This window comes from Miniopterus schreibersii (assembly GCF_964146895.1).
Source record: "Miniopterus schreibersii genome assembly, chromosome: 15".
NCBI lineage: Eukaryota > Metazoa > Chordata > Mammalia > Chiroptera > Miniopteridae > Miniopterus > Miniopterus schreibersii.
In genome coordinates this window covers 23,218,084-23,235,930 of record NC_138115.1, presented here as the reverse complement: position 1 = coordinate 23,235,930, position 17,847 = coordinate 23,218,084, and the positions used below count along the sequence as shown (strand labels likewise).

At 46.4% G+C, this 17,847-nt stretch overlaps 1 protein-coding gene across 1 annotated transcript; it reads left to right on the top strand.

Moving 5' to 3' along the window:
• The first annotated feature begins 3,733 nt into the window (after window positions 1-3,733).
• EFCAB12 (EF-hand calcium binding domain 12) lies at window positions 3,734-17,254 on the top strand. The gene is made up of 7 exons (XM_081160057.1): window positions 3,734-3,913; window positions 5,819-5,975; window positions 8,573-8,766; window positions 10,573-10,786; window positions 14,887-15,043; window positions 15,989-16,036; window positions 16,742-17,254. Exons 1-7 carry the CDS (start codon window positions 3,899-3,901, stop codon window positions 16,929-16,931), a joined length of 975 nt encoding a protein of 324 aa, XP_081016183.1. The 5' UTR covers window positions 3,734-3,898; the 3' UTR covers window positions 16,932-17,254.
• Window positions 17,255-17,847: the final 593 nt, after the last annotated feature.

Here is a 17,847-nt window from a genome sequence, read left to right as displayed (position 1 = left end):
CAGCATGGTTTTGGGGGGAGTAGAGAGGATGAACTGAGGAACCACAGTCAGATACAGTTTGGGTGTAATACAAGGTGAAGCAGAAGGAATGAGAAGGAGAAATTAGAGAGGCTGGTAGGGCTGTGTTAGGCAGGTGGGATCAGGTTAAAAAGACTGAACCTTATTCTGGAAGCTAGTTGGCAGTAATGGAGCAGAGGAGTTTTGGTTTTAGAAGAAAAATGGTGACAATATTTTTAATAATAGTGTTATATCTCTTCTGAGTTTTAGAACACTCCGATATCTATTATGCATTTGATCTTCATAACAGCTTCAGGAGATATCTAGAGCACAGTTTATATCATTTTAGGCACAAAAGAATTGAAACTCAGCAGAAATCAGTGACAGCCTGGGATAATGGCTACGAACAGAGCCCTGGGGCCAGTCAAACCAGAGTTCATGTCCTAGCTCTGCTACTTATCTGCAACTGTGTGACCTTGGGCCTCTCTGGGCCTTAGTGTCCTTATCTTTAAAATGAGTATAATCATAGAGCCAACCTGCTAGGTCTGTCCATTTGTCATTCACTCATCCACCAAATATCTACTGAGCTCCCACTTGGCACTGTGGAGGTGCTGGGGCTTGAGAGGTGAGGGAGTAAGAGAGATGAGGACCTGGTTCACAATCTATCAAAAAAATAAACATCAACCAAATAATTGAATCAGGGGTTTCAAACACAAATGTCTTCCTGAACCAGACACATTAATGAAAGAATTGAGCTGTATATGAGACAATAGGGAACAGTGGGGACCACGGCAAGCTGGAGAGGGCATGCCCCAGCCTAAAGTAACTCAAATTGGAAAATTTTAAAGAATGTCAAATAAAATAGGACCCCAAGCCTCATTAAGCATGAGGGTTGCCAGTTTGCAACCTTTCATTTACATATTTGTGATAAGTGGTCTGAAGGAAAAGTATGGGCTGTGTTATGCAGAGATAACATGAGGATGTAAGAGAGCCTGGGAGCCAGAGAGGTAACATTTGGTCTGAGATCTGGAGGATGAGGAGGAGATGGATGGGGGAGGGAGCATTCCTGGCAGATGGAGTAGCATGTGCAAAACCCGCAGGCAGGATGGGGCCTGGATGATTCAGAGAGAAGGTCAAGGCCTGTGGGACATAGTAAGGAAAGCTGGGCAAGTAATGAGTCAGGAAAGGATGGCAGAAGAGGTTATGGGACTTCATTTTGGAAAGTCATGGGTTTCAATATGGCAGAAGAGTGAGTACGGAAAAAAAATAATAGCACACTTAATATGAACAAAATAATGCCAAAATGGACTGATTCTAAACATCACCACTCAATAAGGTGGGTACCATCCCCAGTTTACACATGAAGAAACTGAGACACAGCGAGGATAAGGGACTTGCCCAAGATCGTGCTGCCAGTAAGTGGCAGGGCCAGGACCCAGACTGGAGCATTCTGGCTTCAAAGCCTCTGCTCTTAACAGTGCTATGCTGCTTTGGATGACCAGAGCAGATAAGAATGGCATTTTAAAAAGGTCATTCTGCCTGGCATGGCTCAGCGATTGAGCATTGACCTAGAATCCAGGCAATAAGGGTTCAATTCCCGGTCAGGGCACATGCCCGGGTTGCGGGCTAGACAGCCGATCAATGACTCTCATCATTGATGTTTCTATCTCTCTCCCTTTCCTTTTGCTGAAATCAATAAAGATATATTTTAAAAATAAATAAATAAAAAAAATTTTAAAAATAAAATAAGCAAATAAATAAAAAAGATCACTCTGATTGCCAATTAGGAGTACTGGGGGTGGGGAGAGGGTGGGGTAAGAGTAGAATCTGAGATGATTAAATCAGAGAAAGCTCATAAAGCCCTTAGCATAGTGCCTGCCCTTGGGGGTGCCACATCAGATGTAACTATCTTCACCATTATAGGAAGGCAGTGATAGACCTGGGCCTGGAACCTGGGGGCCCCAGTGCCCGGCCCAGGGTTAATGCTGACTCCAACCCCCTCTTCCTGAAAGAAACTCACCTTTTAACGTTCTTCCCTCAAGGGCTCTGGCAGTCTGAGACCTCAGTCGATGATGAAAATGCCAGCAGGGATCCCGTCTTCGACCCTGAACTGGTCATTGCCCACTGCTTCAAGCAGTTCAAGCAGGAGGACTTCCACCTGCCTCAGAGCCGCCGGCGGATCATCATCTTGCCTCAAAAGGAAGATCCAACCCCCACCAATCCAACACCACAACCTCAGGCTCTCCCACAACTCACCCCCAGCTTCAAAGCCCTGGAAGCAGGGGACATCCGAGAGCCGCCGGAGGACTTGAGAACCTGGCTGAGCAGGAGGTTGAAGTTTCGGCAGGAACTGGAGTCATTTGGCAACGTAAACAGGTGGCTGCAGAACAAGTCCAGCCTCACACCTTCAGAGGCCAGGATATTACACATGATCCACAAGGAGCATGAGGCCCAGATGGTGACCCATCTGACTACTAACGGAGTCACCAAAGTGAGCAGCCCCATTTGCCAGATGAGGGTGTCAGGAGCAGGATGGAGATTGTTCGCCCCACAGAGCATCAAACAGAAGTCCTTAAAGAGAGTTGTATTAGTTATCTATTGCTGCATAGCAAATACCCCCAAATGGCTTAAAGCAGCAAGTGCTGCTTTCTCATTTTTTCTGAGTCAGGAATATGGGAGGAGCTTAGCTTGGTGGCGCTCGCTCAGAGTCTTTTCATCTCAAGATGCTGGCCCGGGCCACAGACATCTGAAGGCTTGACTAGTGTAGGAGGATCCACTTCCAAGCGGTTCACTCACAAGGCTGCTGGCAGGATGCCTGAGTTCCTAGCCACCTGGAGCTCTCCATAGGGCTGCTTGAGTGTGCTCACCACATGGCAGCCAGCTTCCCCCTGAGCGAATGGTCCAAGAGAGAACAGGAGGAGTGCCTTCTATAACCCATCTCGGAGCCTCAGTTTTGAAAACTTCACACCATTACCTCCACTCTATTTGTTTGTCAGAAGGAAGTCACTAAGTATTGCCTACACTTGAGGGGAGGGGAATTACTCTCCATCTCAGAGGGTAGGAGAGTTGAAGAACTTGTGGCTATATCTTAAAACCACCCTAGGAGGGATAATGACTACAGTTTGCTACAGGCCATGAATAGTTGTGGGTCCCAATCCTCCTGGAGCACAGGGGAGGTATAAGCTAGGAAATAGGAAGGCCCTTTGTAAACTGTCAAGTGCTGCGTCAAGGTAAGGGAGTGTTATTTCTGAATTTTCCCACTCACCTGAAATTGGAGGAAGAGGATTTGCACAGGTAAAGAAAGAAGGAAAGGTATTTAGGCAGAAGGCCCAGATGGGGCAAAGGCTGGGAGGTGGGAGGAGCGGGGCACCTCATCTGGCTCTAGGCAGGGGCATGTATTTTGGTGCCCTGAGAGCCCAGTGGGACTATAATACTGACTGATCTGACAAGAGAGATGTGGGTAAGAATGAAATTTTAGTTTTCATATTGTTCAAACCTCTTGTTTCTGAAGGGAGACGAAGGCCCAGCAAAGCAAAGTCTCCCAGGAGTTCTGTGGCAGAATGCAACTGTCCCATGGCTGCCTGAATCCAGTGTTCTATGCACACGTCTTGCTATCTGCTTAGATCTGCTCAGCCTCTCTCTCCCATTTCTCTCTAACTCTGGGGATCATGTTCCATTGGCCTGTCTCCCCTTAACGCTCCCTTCTGCCCCACTTGCTTGCCTCTTTCAGAAGAAATGCCTCCAACCTGCCCAAGAACCGGTGCCCCAGCTCCGACTGCCCAAGCCCCCTGCCCTGTTGGCCTTGTACTCTTACCTGCACAGCCACAGGATCAAGATCCAGGATATATTTAACAAGGTAGACCAGAGCAAGAACAATAGGATCTCCAGGGAGAAGTTCATTATGGCTCTGAAGACAGTAAGTACCTCCAGTGCTCCCTCTAGGCTGGCCTGAGTGGGGGAGGTATCCATGCTGCCACTTGAGGTCCTGGACCAATTGAAAAGGAGGCTCAGGGAACTCAAACTACAGAATCAATCTTATTACTTATAAAGCCAGATTGGAAAATGTGGCTTAACCTGCAGCCACATCAGACCCCTAACACCTCCCCTGCATGGGTCGGACCCTGAAAGTCTGAGTGGAAATTCTACAGAGCTGATCCCATTACCAGCCAGCTGCCCATCAGACCCCAGAACTGAACTCTGAGATTGCTGGGCCTTCAGTCCTGCCTCTAGAACCTTCTAGAGCTTTTCCAACTGTCACTGGCATATGAATCACATAGAGGTCTTATGAAAACGCAGCTTCTAACTCAGTATCTCTGTGCAGCTCCCAGTGATGCCCATGGTACTGGTCCATGGACCACACTTTTCACTGGCTATTCCACATGTAAATTAATTATAAATAAAATTAAAAATCCAGTTCCTCAGTCACACCAACCACATTTTGAGTTCTCAGTAGTCACATGTGATAAGCAGTTCTTCTATCGGACCACACAGATTGAGAACATTTCCATCATTATAGAAGGTTCTATTGGTCTTGCAGGGGTCTGCTAACTATGGCCCAGGAGTCAAATCCAGCTGCTTCCTGTTTTTGTAAATAAAGTTCTATTGGAACACAGCCACACTTATTCATCTATGGATTGTCAGGGCTGCTTTCATGCTATGATGGCAGAGTTGAGTAGTTATGACAGAGACCATATGGCTCATGGAGCCTAAATATTTACTTTCTGGCCCTTTAATGGAAAATGTTTGCTGACTCCTGGTCTGATTGAATTAAGTTTTTATATACTTCAAATCCAAGGTACCTTATAAATAATTCTAGGAAGCTGACTACCACACCTTTTATGGTTTTAAATCACCACAGTTTTCACATCATCATTTTATAACATGTACTTATCTGAACAACATTTCAAAGCATTAAGACAACAAAAAGATAAATGGTTTTTAATCATCATAACCAAGAAGATAAAACATTGAATCCTTTCATACCTGAAGAATTCTGATCTGCTTTAAAGAAAGCTCAATAACAATGACTGCTGTCTAAAGAAGCTGAAGAACAAATTTATATCCCCTTTAAAGCTTTTCTTTTTAAAAACAAATACTTTTTTTTATTGATTTTAGAGAGAAAGGGAGAGGGAGAGAGAGACAGAAACATTGATGTCAGAGTGAAACATCCATCGGCTGCCTCCTGCACACCCCCTACTGGGGATCAAGCCCACAGCCTGGGCGTGTGTCCTGACCAGGAATTGGACCAGTGACCTCTTGGTACATGGGATGACACTCACCCAGCTGGGCTAAAACTTTTCTTCTTGAATATTCAGTATGGGTGGCAAGCTTTTTATATTCCTCCAAAGTTGCTCAGAACTTAAAAAAGTAACATGTATCATATTTCTAATCCTATTTTCTTTCAGTTAAGGGAGGCTTATGTGTCCCTCATGGGCAAGGATGATAGACATGTGAAATCCTTCAAATCCATCATGTGAAAGCTGGCATTGAGACTGGTATGAAGCCAGGTGGGAGCCCAGAGTACAAACTAACAGACTCTGTAAAGATGATGGCATATCTAGACCAGGTTTTGAGGGAAGGATAGGAGTTTTTCAGGCATTGAAAGGAAAACATCTGAGTAATGGCAGAGGGTGAGAAAGCACAGAGTGTGTTCAAGGCCAGGAAAGGGCTCTGAGCTCCTGTGGTAGAGAACTTGGATGTGAGCTGGGAGTGGCTGTAGATAAAACCAGACTGAAAGGTGGAGCAAGGCTGACAAGGCCTTGGCTGGCCTGGTATGATGTTTGGATTGGAGCCTGTCCACTTTGGGGCTTCTCTTCTCCAGGTTGGGATCCCTCTGGAAAACCAGGAGGTAGAGGATATTGTGATCTATCTCAGCTCTCTGGGGAAGCACAACAGCATCACTATGGATATCCTGGCCAACACCTACAAGCAGTGGTCTTTGACCCAGCAGAGAACCTCCCTGTCATCTACAAAAGATTGTATGTATCCACCCCACCCCCATGCCTCCACTTCCCCAGTCTTGGAACAAGCATAGTAGATGCAGCCTTGGCTCATTTCCTGAGTGTGTTCTCCAACTTTGGTTTACTGTAGGTAGGCCAAACCTCTGGAATTTCCAGGCCCAGAGATCAACTAAGGAGTAGGTATTTTCTGGAGTACCAGGCTACCTTATCCATTAAAAATTAGATTAGGCCCAGCTGTTATCCTTAGAGGATGATTCTCAGAGGGTAGTTTCAGCCCACCAAAGCCCACTTGATAGGCTGAGAAGCCAAATGCTACGCCTTTCTATTTGTATGTGGTCCCAAGGCCTTCTTACTACTAATCTGCACCTTATTGATAAAAAGTTAACTAAAATTCAGAAACCAGAATTAACACTTTTAGAGTTTACTGGAAAGTTTACTTTGATATTCTAGAGGTATCTAATATTATCAGAGGTATTAGCAGGGCTGCTGTGAACAGTTGTACAGGTTGTGCACAGCTCAAGTTCCATTTGCCAAGCCATGTGCTTCTGGAGCCACATCTGTCCACACAAAACACAGAGGCAAATTAGAAATGTACTTACCATAGCTCTGGATATGAATTCGCAACACAAGGGTGCATCATGCTTCTTTATAGTTTAGTTGTAAAGAAAAACTGAACACCTACAGATAACATTAAAACCCTCCTTTAACTACCACCCACCATATATAACCACATCTTTCTTTTTCCAAATGAAGCAAATCTTGCTTTGCCCCCACCTGCTGGGTTGGCAGGAATTTAATTTCAGACATATTTGGGGAGGAGGAGCTCCTTGTCCTCCCTAAGGTCATGTAAGAACCCCGGGGGCTAGTAGAAGGGGTTCCTTACCTTACATAGGTGAAGATTTGGGGCAGGGCCTCTGAAGTTCCCAGTCACACTGAGCTGGGTGCTCAGCATCCTCACTGGTTGGTTCTTTTGGGGACAGCAGGCAGCAACCTGAAAGCAGTCATTCCTCAGTCCCTGGGAGCTTCACTCACAACACAGCATGCAGATTTCCAACCTCTAGTCTCAACAAGCCTCTGGGCAGAGGCATCCTCACCCTCAGGCAGGGTCTCTGCCCTCTCAGGGTCCCAGGGAACCTGCATGCTTCCACAGTCACCTCCTGGGTGTTAACACCCCCAGAGCAGTAATCTCCCGCACCCTTCTTGTCCAACGCATCCTCAGGGTCACCTTGAGTTGGAGGTGCTTTCCGACCCATGCTCTTTTGGCCTTTTCATTATAAATCACCAAAGCTAATCGCTATCCATGTAGTTGGCTGCAAGCCATTGACCACAGTGTGCTGCAATGCGTATTTGCAGCAAAGGTATTTGGAGCCTATTATTTCTCAATAAATAGACTTGAAGCCAAGCAATAGGTATTTTCTTAAATGGTGCTGTCACAGCTGTCATAGCTGAGTTTTTTCCTGTGGAGATCCTCAGCAAGTAAGGTAAGCACACTTGCTTTGCCTAAAGGGGTAGCAGTGTCAAGAGTCTGGGTGCCTGGCTCACAAGAGAGAAGGTGGTAGCCTTTGGGGGCACCCTCTCTAGGCTGGGTAACTTTACCCACAGCATTCACACAATTTGATCTTCAAGTCCCCAGATGTCAGGGCTGCTATTCATGCTTTTCAAGGAGGAAGCTGAAGCTCAGAGAGATTGACCACCTTTCCACTGTCTCAAAACCAGAAGGTAGCAGGGCCTGAGTTTCATTTCAGCCTGGGACAATGCAGGCCTGAACCAAGGCAGGAGCAGTGGTGTGCTCTCATTCATTTGGATCTTTGTTGAGCACCTACTATGTGCTAGACTATTCTAAGAATGGGAACATAGCAGTGAAAAAGCCAACACCTCTGTCTTCAATGAGTTTCCATGGAAAAGGTTACCCAAGATGATGTCCAGTAGTGATTAATGCTTTGAAGACAATAGGTCAGAGTGAGAGGGTGCTGGTCAGAGCAGGCCTCTCTGAAAACTAGAAATCAGAGCTGACACCTGAGTGACTGATGAGAAAGGAGCCTGCCTGGGAAGCACATCTTAGGCAGATGTAACTGCAAAGGCAAAGTCCCTGAGACAGGAAAGTCTTCGGGGGACAGAAATAAAAGAGGGTGGCTGTATGGAGTGAGTGAGGAGTGAGCAGTAGGAGATGGGTCAGGTGGACGAGGTGAATGGTCGGCTGAGGCCAGGTCCTGCAGAGCCTTGCAGACCAGAGAGAGGATTCTGGGTTTTAGTCTAAGTGCTGTGGGAAGCCCAGAGAGAGTTCTAAGCAGGGGAATGAAGTGATGTGGTTTATATCTTTTAAAGGTCTTGTTTTCTGTTTGGTGAAAACAGGATGCTAGAGGATAACAACAGCAACAGGAAGGCTGAAGCCATGGTGCAGGAGAGGGAGGAGGCGTCTTGTATGAGGGAGGCCAGAGTGGAGATGGAGAGAAAGGGCACCTTCAAGGTGCATTTCAGGTGGCAGTGACTGGACATATGGGATATGAGCAGAGGGATGGCCTAGCGCTTGCTTGGTGACACTGTTTAACTGCTTGACAGATTTCATGGCTGGGCAGCCTCTCAGTTCTTCCTTTGTCTCTTCTCTCCAACCCCAGATTATAGGTCTGCCAAGCACAGAGTTTCCACACAGCATCTGTCCAAGAAGCAGGTAAATTTAGCCCCACAGTCTCCCAAGATGGACCTGCTGACTGTACCTGTGGTTGACACCCAGATGGAGGCAAGGCCCTTGACCCTGGAGGAGATGGAGGACGTTGGCAAGCGGTACCGGGAGAGGAAGCGGCAGAGCAAGGTACCCTTGCCAAAGGGGGAGGGCACTGGGAAAATCCTCTATACCTGCACCACCTTCTAGCTGGGGGAACTAGGGGGCAGGTGCTTTACATTTTTGTTCCCTCATTTGGATAATAAGAACCATACCTACCCCACAAGGTTTCAGTGAAGATGAAATGAGATGATGTTTCTGAAAGTATCAGGTTCTCCTCCTCCCATTGCTTTGTTTTGTTTTGTTTTTTAGATTTTTAAATTGATTTTTAGAGAGAGAGTAAGGGAGAGAGAGAGAAACATTGATGTGAGAATGAAACATTGATCAGCTGCCTCCTGCACACACCCTACTTGGGATCGAGCCCACAGCCCATGCATGTGCCCTGACCAGGAATCTAATCTGCAAGCCTTCAAGTGCACAAGATGATGCCCAACCAACTGAGCCACACTGACTAGGGCCCCTCCTCCCATTCTTTAATTATGACTTTGCATCCTGAGACCAGGGCTGTGTCTTCATCACAGTGGGAACTAGAAATACACGACCAGTAAGGAAGGAAGAATTGATTGCCTGAATTAATTCATCCAATAAATATTTTTTGAGAGCCTGTGACATACCAGGCACTCTTTTAGGTGCTGCAGACAACAAAAGAGCCCCTGTCCTCAAGAAGCTGCCAGTCTGGGGAGTCTAGCCATGGAGGCAGACAATATTAGTATAATACTACATATAGATACATATTTTAATGTTTTATATATAATAAAATGTTAGGTATTGATAAGTGCTATACCAACTAAGATCTGATTCAGTTGCATGACAAGAAAACCCAAAAAATTAGAGCAGTGAGTGGCAAACTTTCCTAGTAAGTGGCCAGATAATAAATATTTTAGGCTTTTTGGGCCCTATTGTGTCTGTCACAACCAGTCAGCTCTGCCATTGGAGCACAGGAGTAGCCACAGACCACAGCTAAACAAATGAGTGCACTTGTATTTCAATAAAACTTTATTTAAAAAAACAGGTAGTAGGCCCTAGCTGGTTTTGTTCAGTGGTTAGAGCGCCAGCCCGCAGACTGAGGGGTCCTGAGTTTGATTCTGGCTAGGGTTGCAGGCTCGGTTGCAGGCTCTACTCCTGACCCCAGTCGGGATGCATGCGGGAGGCAGCCAATTGATGTGTCGCTCTCACATTGATGTTTCTCTCTCTCTCCCTCTTTCCCTCCCTCCCTCCCTTCCACTCTCTCTGAAAACCAATGGAAAAAAATATCCTTGGGTGAAGATTAAAACAAACAAACAAAAACAACAGGTGGTGGGCCAGATTTGGCCTATAAGTTGTACTTTACTGATTCTGGCTTTAGAAGTTTTAATAAAATAGATTTTATTTTCTTATAAATAAACAAATAAGAAGGCCAAAAGTGACTACACACTGCCCAGGCCTCTCCTACCTCACTCTGCCATCCTTGACGTTTGGCTTCCACCTCAAAGTCACAGATGGCTGCACCTAATTTAAATTCTCATGCAACTAAACCCTTGAATGTAATGTTTCAATGGGACACATGTGGGGCAGTTGCACTACACACTATTGTATATATTACACAATCACGTGTGCAAATCTTTATACAGGGCTGCATGCGCTGATCATTCAAGTGTTCTTCAAAGGTAACCTTGACCGTGTGTGACTTTTCTCCGGAGTCGCTGACTTCAAAACCTGAACTTGGTGTCCCACTGTACATTCTTTGCCATTGCCCCTCCTGGGGCCTAGTGGGGAAAAGTAGATTGTCAGCCTTTAGGCCAGGAGGAAAGAGGCAAGGCGAAGGGAAGTGTGTGCCAACTTCTGTTCTCCTTGCAGCTCACGATCCCCTCCATCCAGTACACAGAGCGGTGCCGCCTGGTGCGCAGTGGGAATAAACATTTTGACAACCACTGCCTCCCATCCACCATCGGTAGGAAGATGGATAGACTTATCAACCTGTTCCGCGGGGACACCTTCCTGGTCTACCTGCAGTGCCAGAAGCTCTGTGAGTACTACAGACTCCCACTGACAGAAGACATCCTCATAAAAGGTAAGGGCCTTGGGGACTGGCCCCAGAAAAATGCCTCAGGTGTCCACCTGAGGTTTGTTCCTCCCCAGCTGACATGCACCCAGCCAAGCTGCTGCAGCCTGTGGTGAGGACATTGGGAAGGAGGGGGAGGAGGGAAAGAACAGTCAAGCCTGTTTTGCTGTTAGATGGGAGTTTTAGAATCCTGTACATGCCTGGAGGTCTGGGTTCCCCAGTTGAGCTTGGTGAATTGGCATTCTAGAGCAGGAAGCTCCAAGGACAGAAGTTCTGGGCAAGGCAGCCCTGAAGTTGAGCATAAAGGAACAATCCCAATTTCAAAGAGAGAGATTTGATAGAAGTGAAACTGCTATCAGTTTCCAAAACCACCTCCCTAGGTCAGACCTGTTTTTTGGTTTTTCTGCAACACTGAGATAGGAATACATCAGGAGTCAGGTTTTGCTGATGCCCTTTGCTCTCTGCTCAGACAAGAGGCTCAATATGGAGATTTCCATGCTGGTTCCACCCTCTGCTTGAGGGAAAAATTGTGTTTTCATACATCCAAATGGACCTGAACCCTCCATGTCTCTGGGCAGAGTGTGTGCTTCTGAGAGGTGGGGGCAGGAGGTGTCTCCATATTTTCCTGATGACCACAGAGCAATGCTGGCATCCCAAGTTGATGAATTTATAAATGTAATAGGTAGGTTCCTCTCTGTGCTTAAAAAACGTGAACGGCAAGCTGCATGAGGGCAGAGGTTTTCCCGTAGGAACTTTGCAGAAGCTGTGACCATACTGGGAAATGAGTTTTTCTGAGAAAGGGCACACAGAGAGTGGTGAGAATTACCCAAGAACAAGAGTTAACAGTCACACCCTGGCCTGCTAGCTCAGTTTGTTAGAGTGTTGCCCCTATATGCCAAGGTTATGGGTTTGATCCTCGGTCAGGGCACATATAGGAGGCAACCAATGAATGCATAAATAGGTGGAGCAGCAGGCCGATCTCTCTCTCTCTCTTTCTCTTACTCTCTATCTTAAAAATCAAAAAGAGAAAAGTAACAAAAGTCTTGCTTAAAAAAAACCAGTTAACAGTCACAATTTATTATTTCCATCCTTTCCCAAGGGGAAGGGAAACAAGTGCTAAATGTATAAGACCTAGGGTCTTATATTAGTTTGCTAGCGCTGACATACCAAAATACCTCGGACTGGGTGGCTTAAACAACAGAAAATTTATTTTTTCACAACTCTGGAGGCCAGAAGTCCAATGTCGAAGTGCCAGCAGGATTGGTTTCCTCTGAGGCCTCAATCCTGGGTTGGCGGCCTCTGCACATGGTCTTTTCTCTGTGCACATATACCCCTGTGTCTCTCTTAGTGTCCATATTTCCTCTTATAAGGACACTAGTCAGATTGGATTTGGGTCCACCCTAACAGCCTTATTTTAGCTTCATCACCTTTTGAAAGGCCCTATCTCCAAATACAAATTCTGAGGTTCTAGGAGTTAGGGCTTCAACATATTAATTTGGGGGCGGGACACAATTCAGCCATAACAGGTCTATCCAGGAGGATGTGACCAAGGGCCTTCAGGAACAAACCAACCTAAATGGTCACTGTTTCCTGCACATGCTGCACATCCTTACTGGGTGGCCACTTGCTGCCTTGCCTCAGCTGGGGGGACAGAGACAGGAGATCCTGCAGCTCTGAGCACTGACTTTTCACCAAATCATCCTCCCTTCCTCCTTCCTCAGGGAGCCTTGTCTTCCCTAATCTTTACATCCCTTCATCTGGGTTATTGGTGGAGCTGCAGCTGTCTTCTGAAATGTAGGCAGGCTTGCCATGCACCACAGACTACTCTTGTGGGTCAGATATTTCTTCTGGATGTGGATTCTTTGTCCTGCCAGAACATCAAGCAACTATGTATTCTCTCCATGGTGGCTTTTGCTAGCTCCTGGGTCTGTGAGCTTCCCCTTTTGCCAGGATCTCATATTCATGGGGACACAGGAGCATCTGTGGTTGGCTTCCTCTTGCCTTTGATTGGCCTAGATGGAAAGACCAAGTTCCATCTGTGACTAGAGCCACTGTGGCCTGTGGTGGGGACACTGGGAAGAAGGAAGGATGGGAGGGGAAGAACAGCTTGGCATGTTTTGCTGTTAGATGGGGTTTCAAGAATACTGGAAGTGTACAAGTTCCACTGTCCTGGCCACTATCTGTTGGCTGTTTTTATGACAGAGGCTTGCTTTGCTATAGACAAGCACAAGCATTGGGACTTTCAAGGATGTGTTCTAGACTAGAACTTGGTGAGCTCAGACTCCAGGTCTCAAGCTTGTGGGCCAGAATTCTAGAACATTGAGGCATTTCCCCTCTCCCCAGCAAATATAGCTTCATTGTTTTTCTCCCCCATATTTTATAAATAATACTTGCTCACTTAAATTTTTTTGAAAACAGCCCAGCTGGTGTGGCTAAGTGGTTGAGTGTCAACCCATGAATCAAGAGGTCACCGGTTCAATTCTCAGTCAGGGCACATGCCTAGGTTGCAGGCTCAATCCCCAGTAGGGGGCGTGCAGGAGGCAGCCAATGGATGTGTTGCTCCCACATTGATGTTTCTCTCTCTTCCTCTCCCTTCCTCTCTAAGATCAAATTTTTTTTTTTTTTTAACATATCTTTGTTGATTTCAGAGAGAGGAAAGGAGGGGGAGAGAGAGAGAAACATCAATGATTAGAGAGTCATTGATCGGCTGCCTAGCCCACAACCTGGGAATGTGCCCTGACCGGGAATCGAACCCCGATTGCCTGGACCCTAGGTCGATGCTCAACCACTGAGCCATGCCCGGCCGGACACTAAGATCAATTTTTTAAAAAACATTAAAAAATTCTTTTGAACACAAAAAAATAAAAATCCCCCTCCAGCCTGAGTTGACCACCATTAATATTTTAGTGACTGTCCTTTCACAAACCTATTTTTCTTTTCCATTTACACAAAATTATGTAATCACTTTTGAAAATCATGTATATATTTTTTTACTGTAGTTTTTAAAAAAACCTATATACTTTTTTGAAGTGGTGCTACATATCTCCTTCCCTCTTCTCCTTTTTCACCTGCACTCCCCACAAATAACCAACATTAATAACCAGGAGTGTAACCTTTCACTAATTTTCTAGAACATGGGGTTTTTGGATGTTACCAACTTTTTAAATTTTTATTAAATTATTGATTCGAGAGAGAGAGAGAGGAAGAGAGAGAAAAAGACATCAATTTGTTGTTCCACTTATTTATGCATTCATTGGTTGCTTCTTGTATGTGCCCTGACCAGGTATTGAATTGCAATCTTGGCGTGTGGGAACGATGCTGTAAATAACTGAGCTATTGGGCCAGGGCCCCAGGTGTTACCATCTTAGAACTAGCACTGCTCCATAGTTGCAGGAAGATGAAAACCCTGGCCCAGCGTTTTTTATGTACTGCACTTCTTAGAAAAGTCTCCCAAGGTTGTCTGTGAGACTAACTCTAGGTAAAGAGAAAACTGCCATCAGCTAGGTCTAAGTTAACCTATTGAAGTCTCAGGTGAATTCCTCACACACACCTCCTCCTCGGACTCCTGACCAGGACACCCCTGCAGAGTGGGATATGGGGTCTCGTGCTCCACCCTAATTACACCCCAGCCCCAGGGCCATTGCGGACCTGGTTATAAACAAACTCCCTTGTCTCTAATCCAGTTAGCAGTATTCTACCAACTCCATTTCCTGATCTGCACTACAGTTACAGGCATACCTTGGAGATACTGCGTGTTCAGTTCCAGACCACCATAATTAGAAGCCAGTATCCCAATAAAACGAGTCATAATCTTTTTACTGGTAGACGGCTTTGCTTTCCACTTGTAAAAAAAAAAGTACCATTTGTGAAGCATAATAAAACGAAGTGCAATAAAACAAGGTATGCCTATATATGTCATGTCATGGTTGGGGGAAGCTGGGGAAAGGGTCTAAGGGACCCTCTGCACTATTTTTGCAATTTACTTTGAATCTATAAAAATAATTTAAAAATTAAAAGTTAAAAAATGTATATAAAAAAATCTTTTTAAACAAAAGGGGGGGCGGGGCATGTCTTGGGCTGGCAGGCCATGTTTCTCTTGCTGCTCACAGCCCTGCTGTATCCGGGGGACAAGATCATTTTCCAGAAGGACCAAGTGCGCCCGATCCGGCAGCCAGGAGGCTACTACTCGGACTTTATCTTCGGCCCAACTTCATCCCAGCTCAGGTCTCTGGGCTTCAAAGAGCCTGTGGCTAAGAAGACCGACAAGCTGAGTGTCAGACCCCCTTCCCCTTTCCCTTTGCCTCCTGCCCTGCTGTTGTCTTTTAGTTACAGAAGCTGGGTTGATGACATACTTGGGATGTCATATTGCACCAGTGTCTCTATCCTAACCCTGCATGTCCAACCAAGTCACCAAGCCTGGCCAGTCCTCAGTGTCACCCCCGGCATATGTCTGGGGTCTGCAGCCATCTTGCCTCACTGTCACACAGCTACTCTCCTGGCCACATCCTACATGATCTCAAGCTCCCTGGAAAAGATTAAAAAAGAGACCCTTCTTAGAGAATTGGGAGGCCCCTTCACCAATTATGGGCCCAGTGTCAGGGGTGCTACAGACCACAGGTGGGAACCTAAGAAAGGGACTCTTGTCCATGTTTAGGTAAGCCACAAATATAAAAGATAAAGAGAGGTCACTTAGGGCAGGGATGGACATGGGTTTTGTGTTGCTACTTAGACTGTGCCGTGTAAGATTCTGAGGCAGAATGCAGGCTTGCTGGGAAAGAGTGCTGTGGTTGATTGGAGATGTCTGCCAGGCCCGAGGTTTGGAGAGTTAGTTTTTACCATCCTATCTCCAAGGCTGGATTCAGCCCTGGCAGGGGAAGTAGAAGCCAGGGGCCTAGAAATGATTTAGATTATTGAGCATCTCTCATAACTTAATCTCCATTCTGAGAAATTAGAGACCTGAGGCTCTGAAAGGGGAAGTGACTTGCCCAGAGTCACCCAGCCAGTCAGGTTATGAGCCCAGGTCTGGCTGACCCAAGCCCACTATGTGTTCTCCTGGAGCATTGGAGGACAGAGTCAGGGCCCCAACCCAGAAAGAAAAAATTCTCCTTTCAAAGCTCTGGTTTGAACTCAGAGATGGACCAATCCCTGAGGCCCCATCAACCTGGATTTCCCCTCTCCTGACAAGGTACCTCTTTGTCTCTTACCCACTAGGAAACCACCAAAGAAAATGCACTTTAAGGAGTTTGAGGAATTCACCAGGTCAGTACAATCATCTAACTCTGGAAGGGGCGGGGGGGAAGGGGGAGGAGATCTAGCCTCACTTTGTGGAGGTGCCTGGGACTCTGCATGTTCCGTGGTGCTCTTAGCACAGCATCTGGGGCTCAGTGCTCAAGAGCTGAGAGGCAGAAACACAACTTAGAGGGCCAGGCAGACTCTGCTCTGGGTGCTTTCCATGTGTTAACTCATTTAAATCCTCTCAACAACCCAATAAAGTTACTTTTAACATACCCAATTTACAGAAGAGGAAACTGAGTACAGAAAAGTTAATTTCTTCTTAAAGTCACACATCTGTTAAAGTAGTGGAGCAGGGATTCAGTCCATCTATGGTGGCTCCAGAGGCTGTACTTGAACACCATATTAAAATGTTTCTAGAGAATAGATAGCATACCCTTAAGAGTTTGGGTTTTAGAGGCTGCAGATTGGAAGTCAAGCCTGTGCTCTACCGCTTGGTCATTGTGTAGCCTTGGGGAAATGACTTATCCTCTCTAGGCCTCCAGATCCTCACTGGTAAGGTAGACAGAGTAACAGAACCTACCACATGGAACTGTGGTGAACACTGAGGTATTGAAACATTTAGTGCAATGCTACACCTTCTCTAGGGTCACAGTTGGTTTGCTCTGCTGAGGAGCCCCAGCCCCAGCCTGTCCATCATGAAAACCTTCCCTGTGTCTTCTCATTTCCCAGGAAGCTGAAGGTGAAGAGGCCCCGTGGTCCACAGCGAACCCACCCCAATTTCTTCTGGCCGGGACACCTCCTGGACAAGCTGCAGCTCTACCTGCCTACTGTGACTATGGACCGGAGTCTGGCACTATTCAGTTGTGTCCAACAGAAGCCCCATGCTTACTCAGCCACCTACCACTGCAACCACTGGTAGCCCATTAGGAACTGGAACTACATGACCTGTGCCAATTACGATGCCCCCAAGTTCTACTATGTCAGTTGGAGTGGCCCAGATTATATCAGACTCAGCCATCCTGGGGCTGGGGACCAGCACAGCTAGCAGCCCATAGCTGTAGACACCAGGAGTGTCAAAAAGCCAGACAGAAGAAATAATTTCAGTGGGGTGGCCTGAGGCTAGCTGTCTCTATAGCAAAGTGTCCAGGGTCTCAGAGGCAGCTGTGTCCAGGGAAAGATGTGCAGTTTTTGAGTGTTTCCATGCTCTTTTGAAATAAACCACGTTGGAGTTTTTCTCATGTCACCTGTGATCTAGCTGATGTGATTTCTTGCTCAGAAGCTGTAGCTAGAGGAGTGTTTGGAAAAGTTAGGGCCCTGAGCCTGGGGTAATACAGCAGGCACATTCCCTGGGATGTTGACAGACGCCTGCCTGGCACCCCCAGCCTCTCATCCTGGGATCTCAGTGCCCATGGGGAAGCAGCAGGCAGTGTAAGGAGCTCTGTGCCCTCCTCTGAGAAACACCGTGTCTCTCATGCCCTCCAAACTGAGCCATTGGATTACTACTTCCAAATCTCTTGGGTCTTTTGCAATTCGAAGTATTTTCTCTGCTTCATTAGTTCTTTATCTGATTAACCCACCTGATCCTGTCAAGACCTTTTCCTTCATGACAGGCATCATATGGGCAGGTATTAACACAGTGTTTCCATGCTCCCGATCACATATGTCTTCCTACAGACCACAGGGTAAGCAGGATTCATGAAGTGTGGTGCAGTCACAAACACAATGGGGTTTTAGTTTCAACTCGACTGTTTGCCAGCTGTGTGACCTGGAACAAGACACTTGACTTCACATTTCACGTTTCGCTTCTCTGGGTCTCCTCGAACTCCCCTTCCCTT

What these genes read in the sequence shown, in the direction of transcription:
- EFCAB12 (XM_081160057.1), top strand. An exon ending in CCTGTCATCTACAAAAGATT is followed by an intron (nt 5,976 to 8,572) that starts GTATGTATCCAC and finishes CTCCAACCCCAG; the next exon opens with ATTATAGGTCTGCCAAGCAC. An exon ending in GAGTTTGAGGAATTCACCAG is followed by an intron (nt 16,037 to 16,741) that starts GTCAGTACAATC and finishes CTCATTTCCCAG; the next exon opens with GAAGCTGAAGGTGAAGAGGC.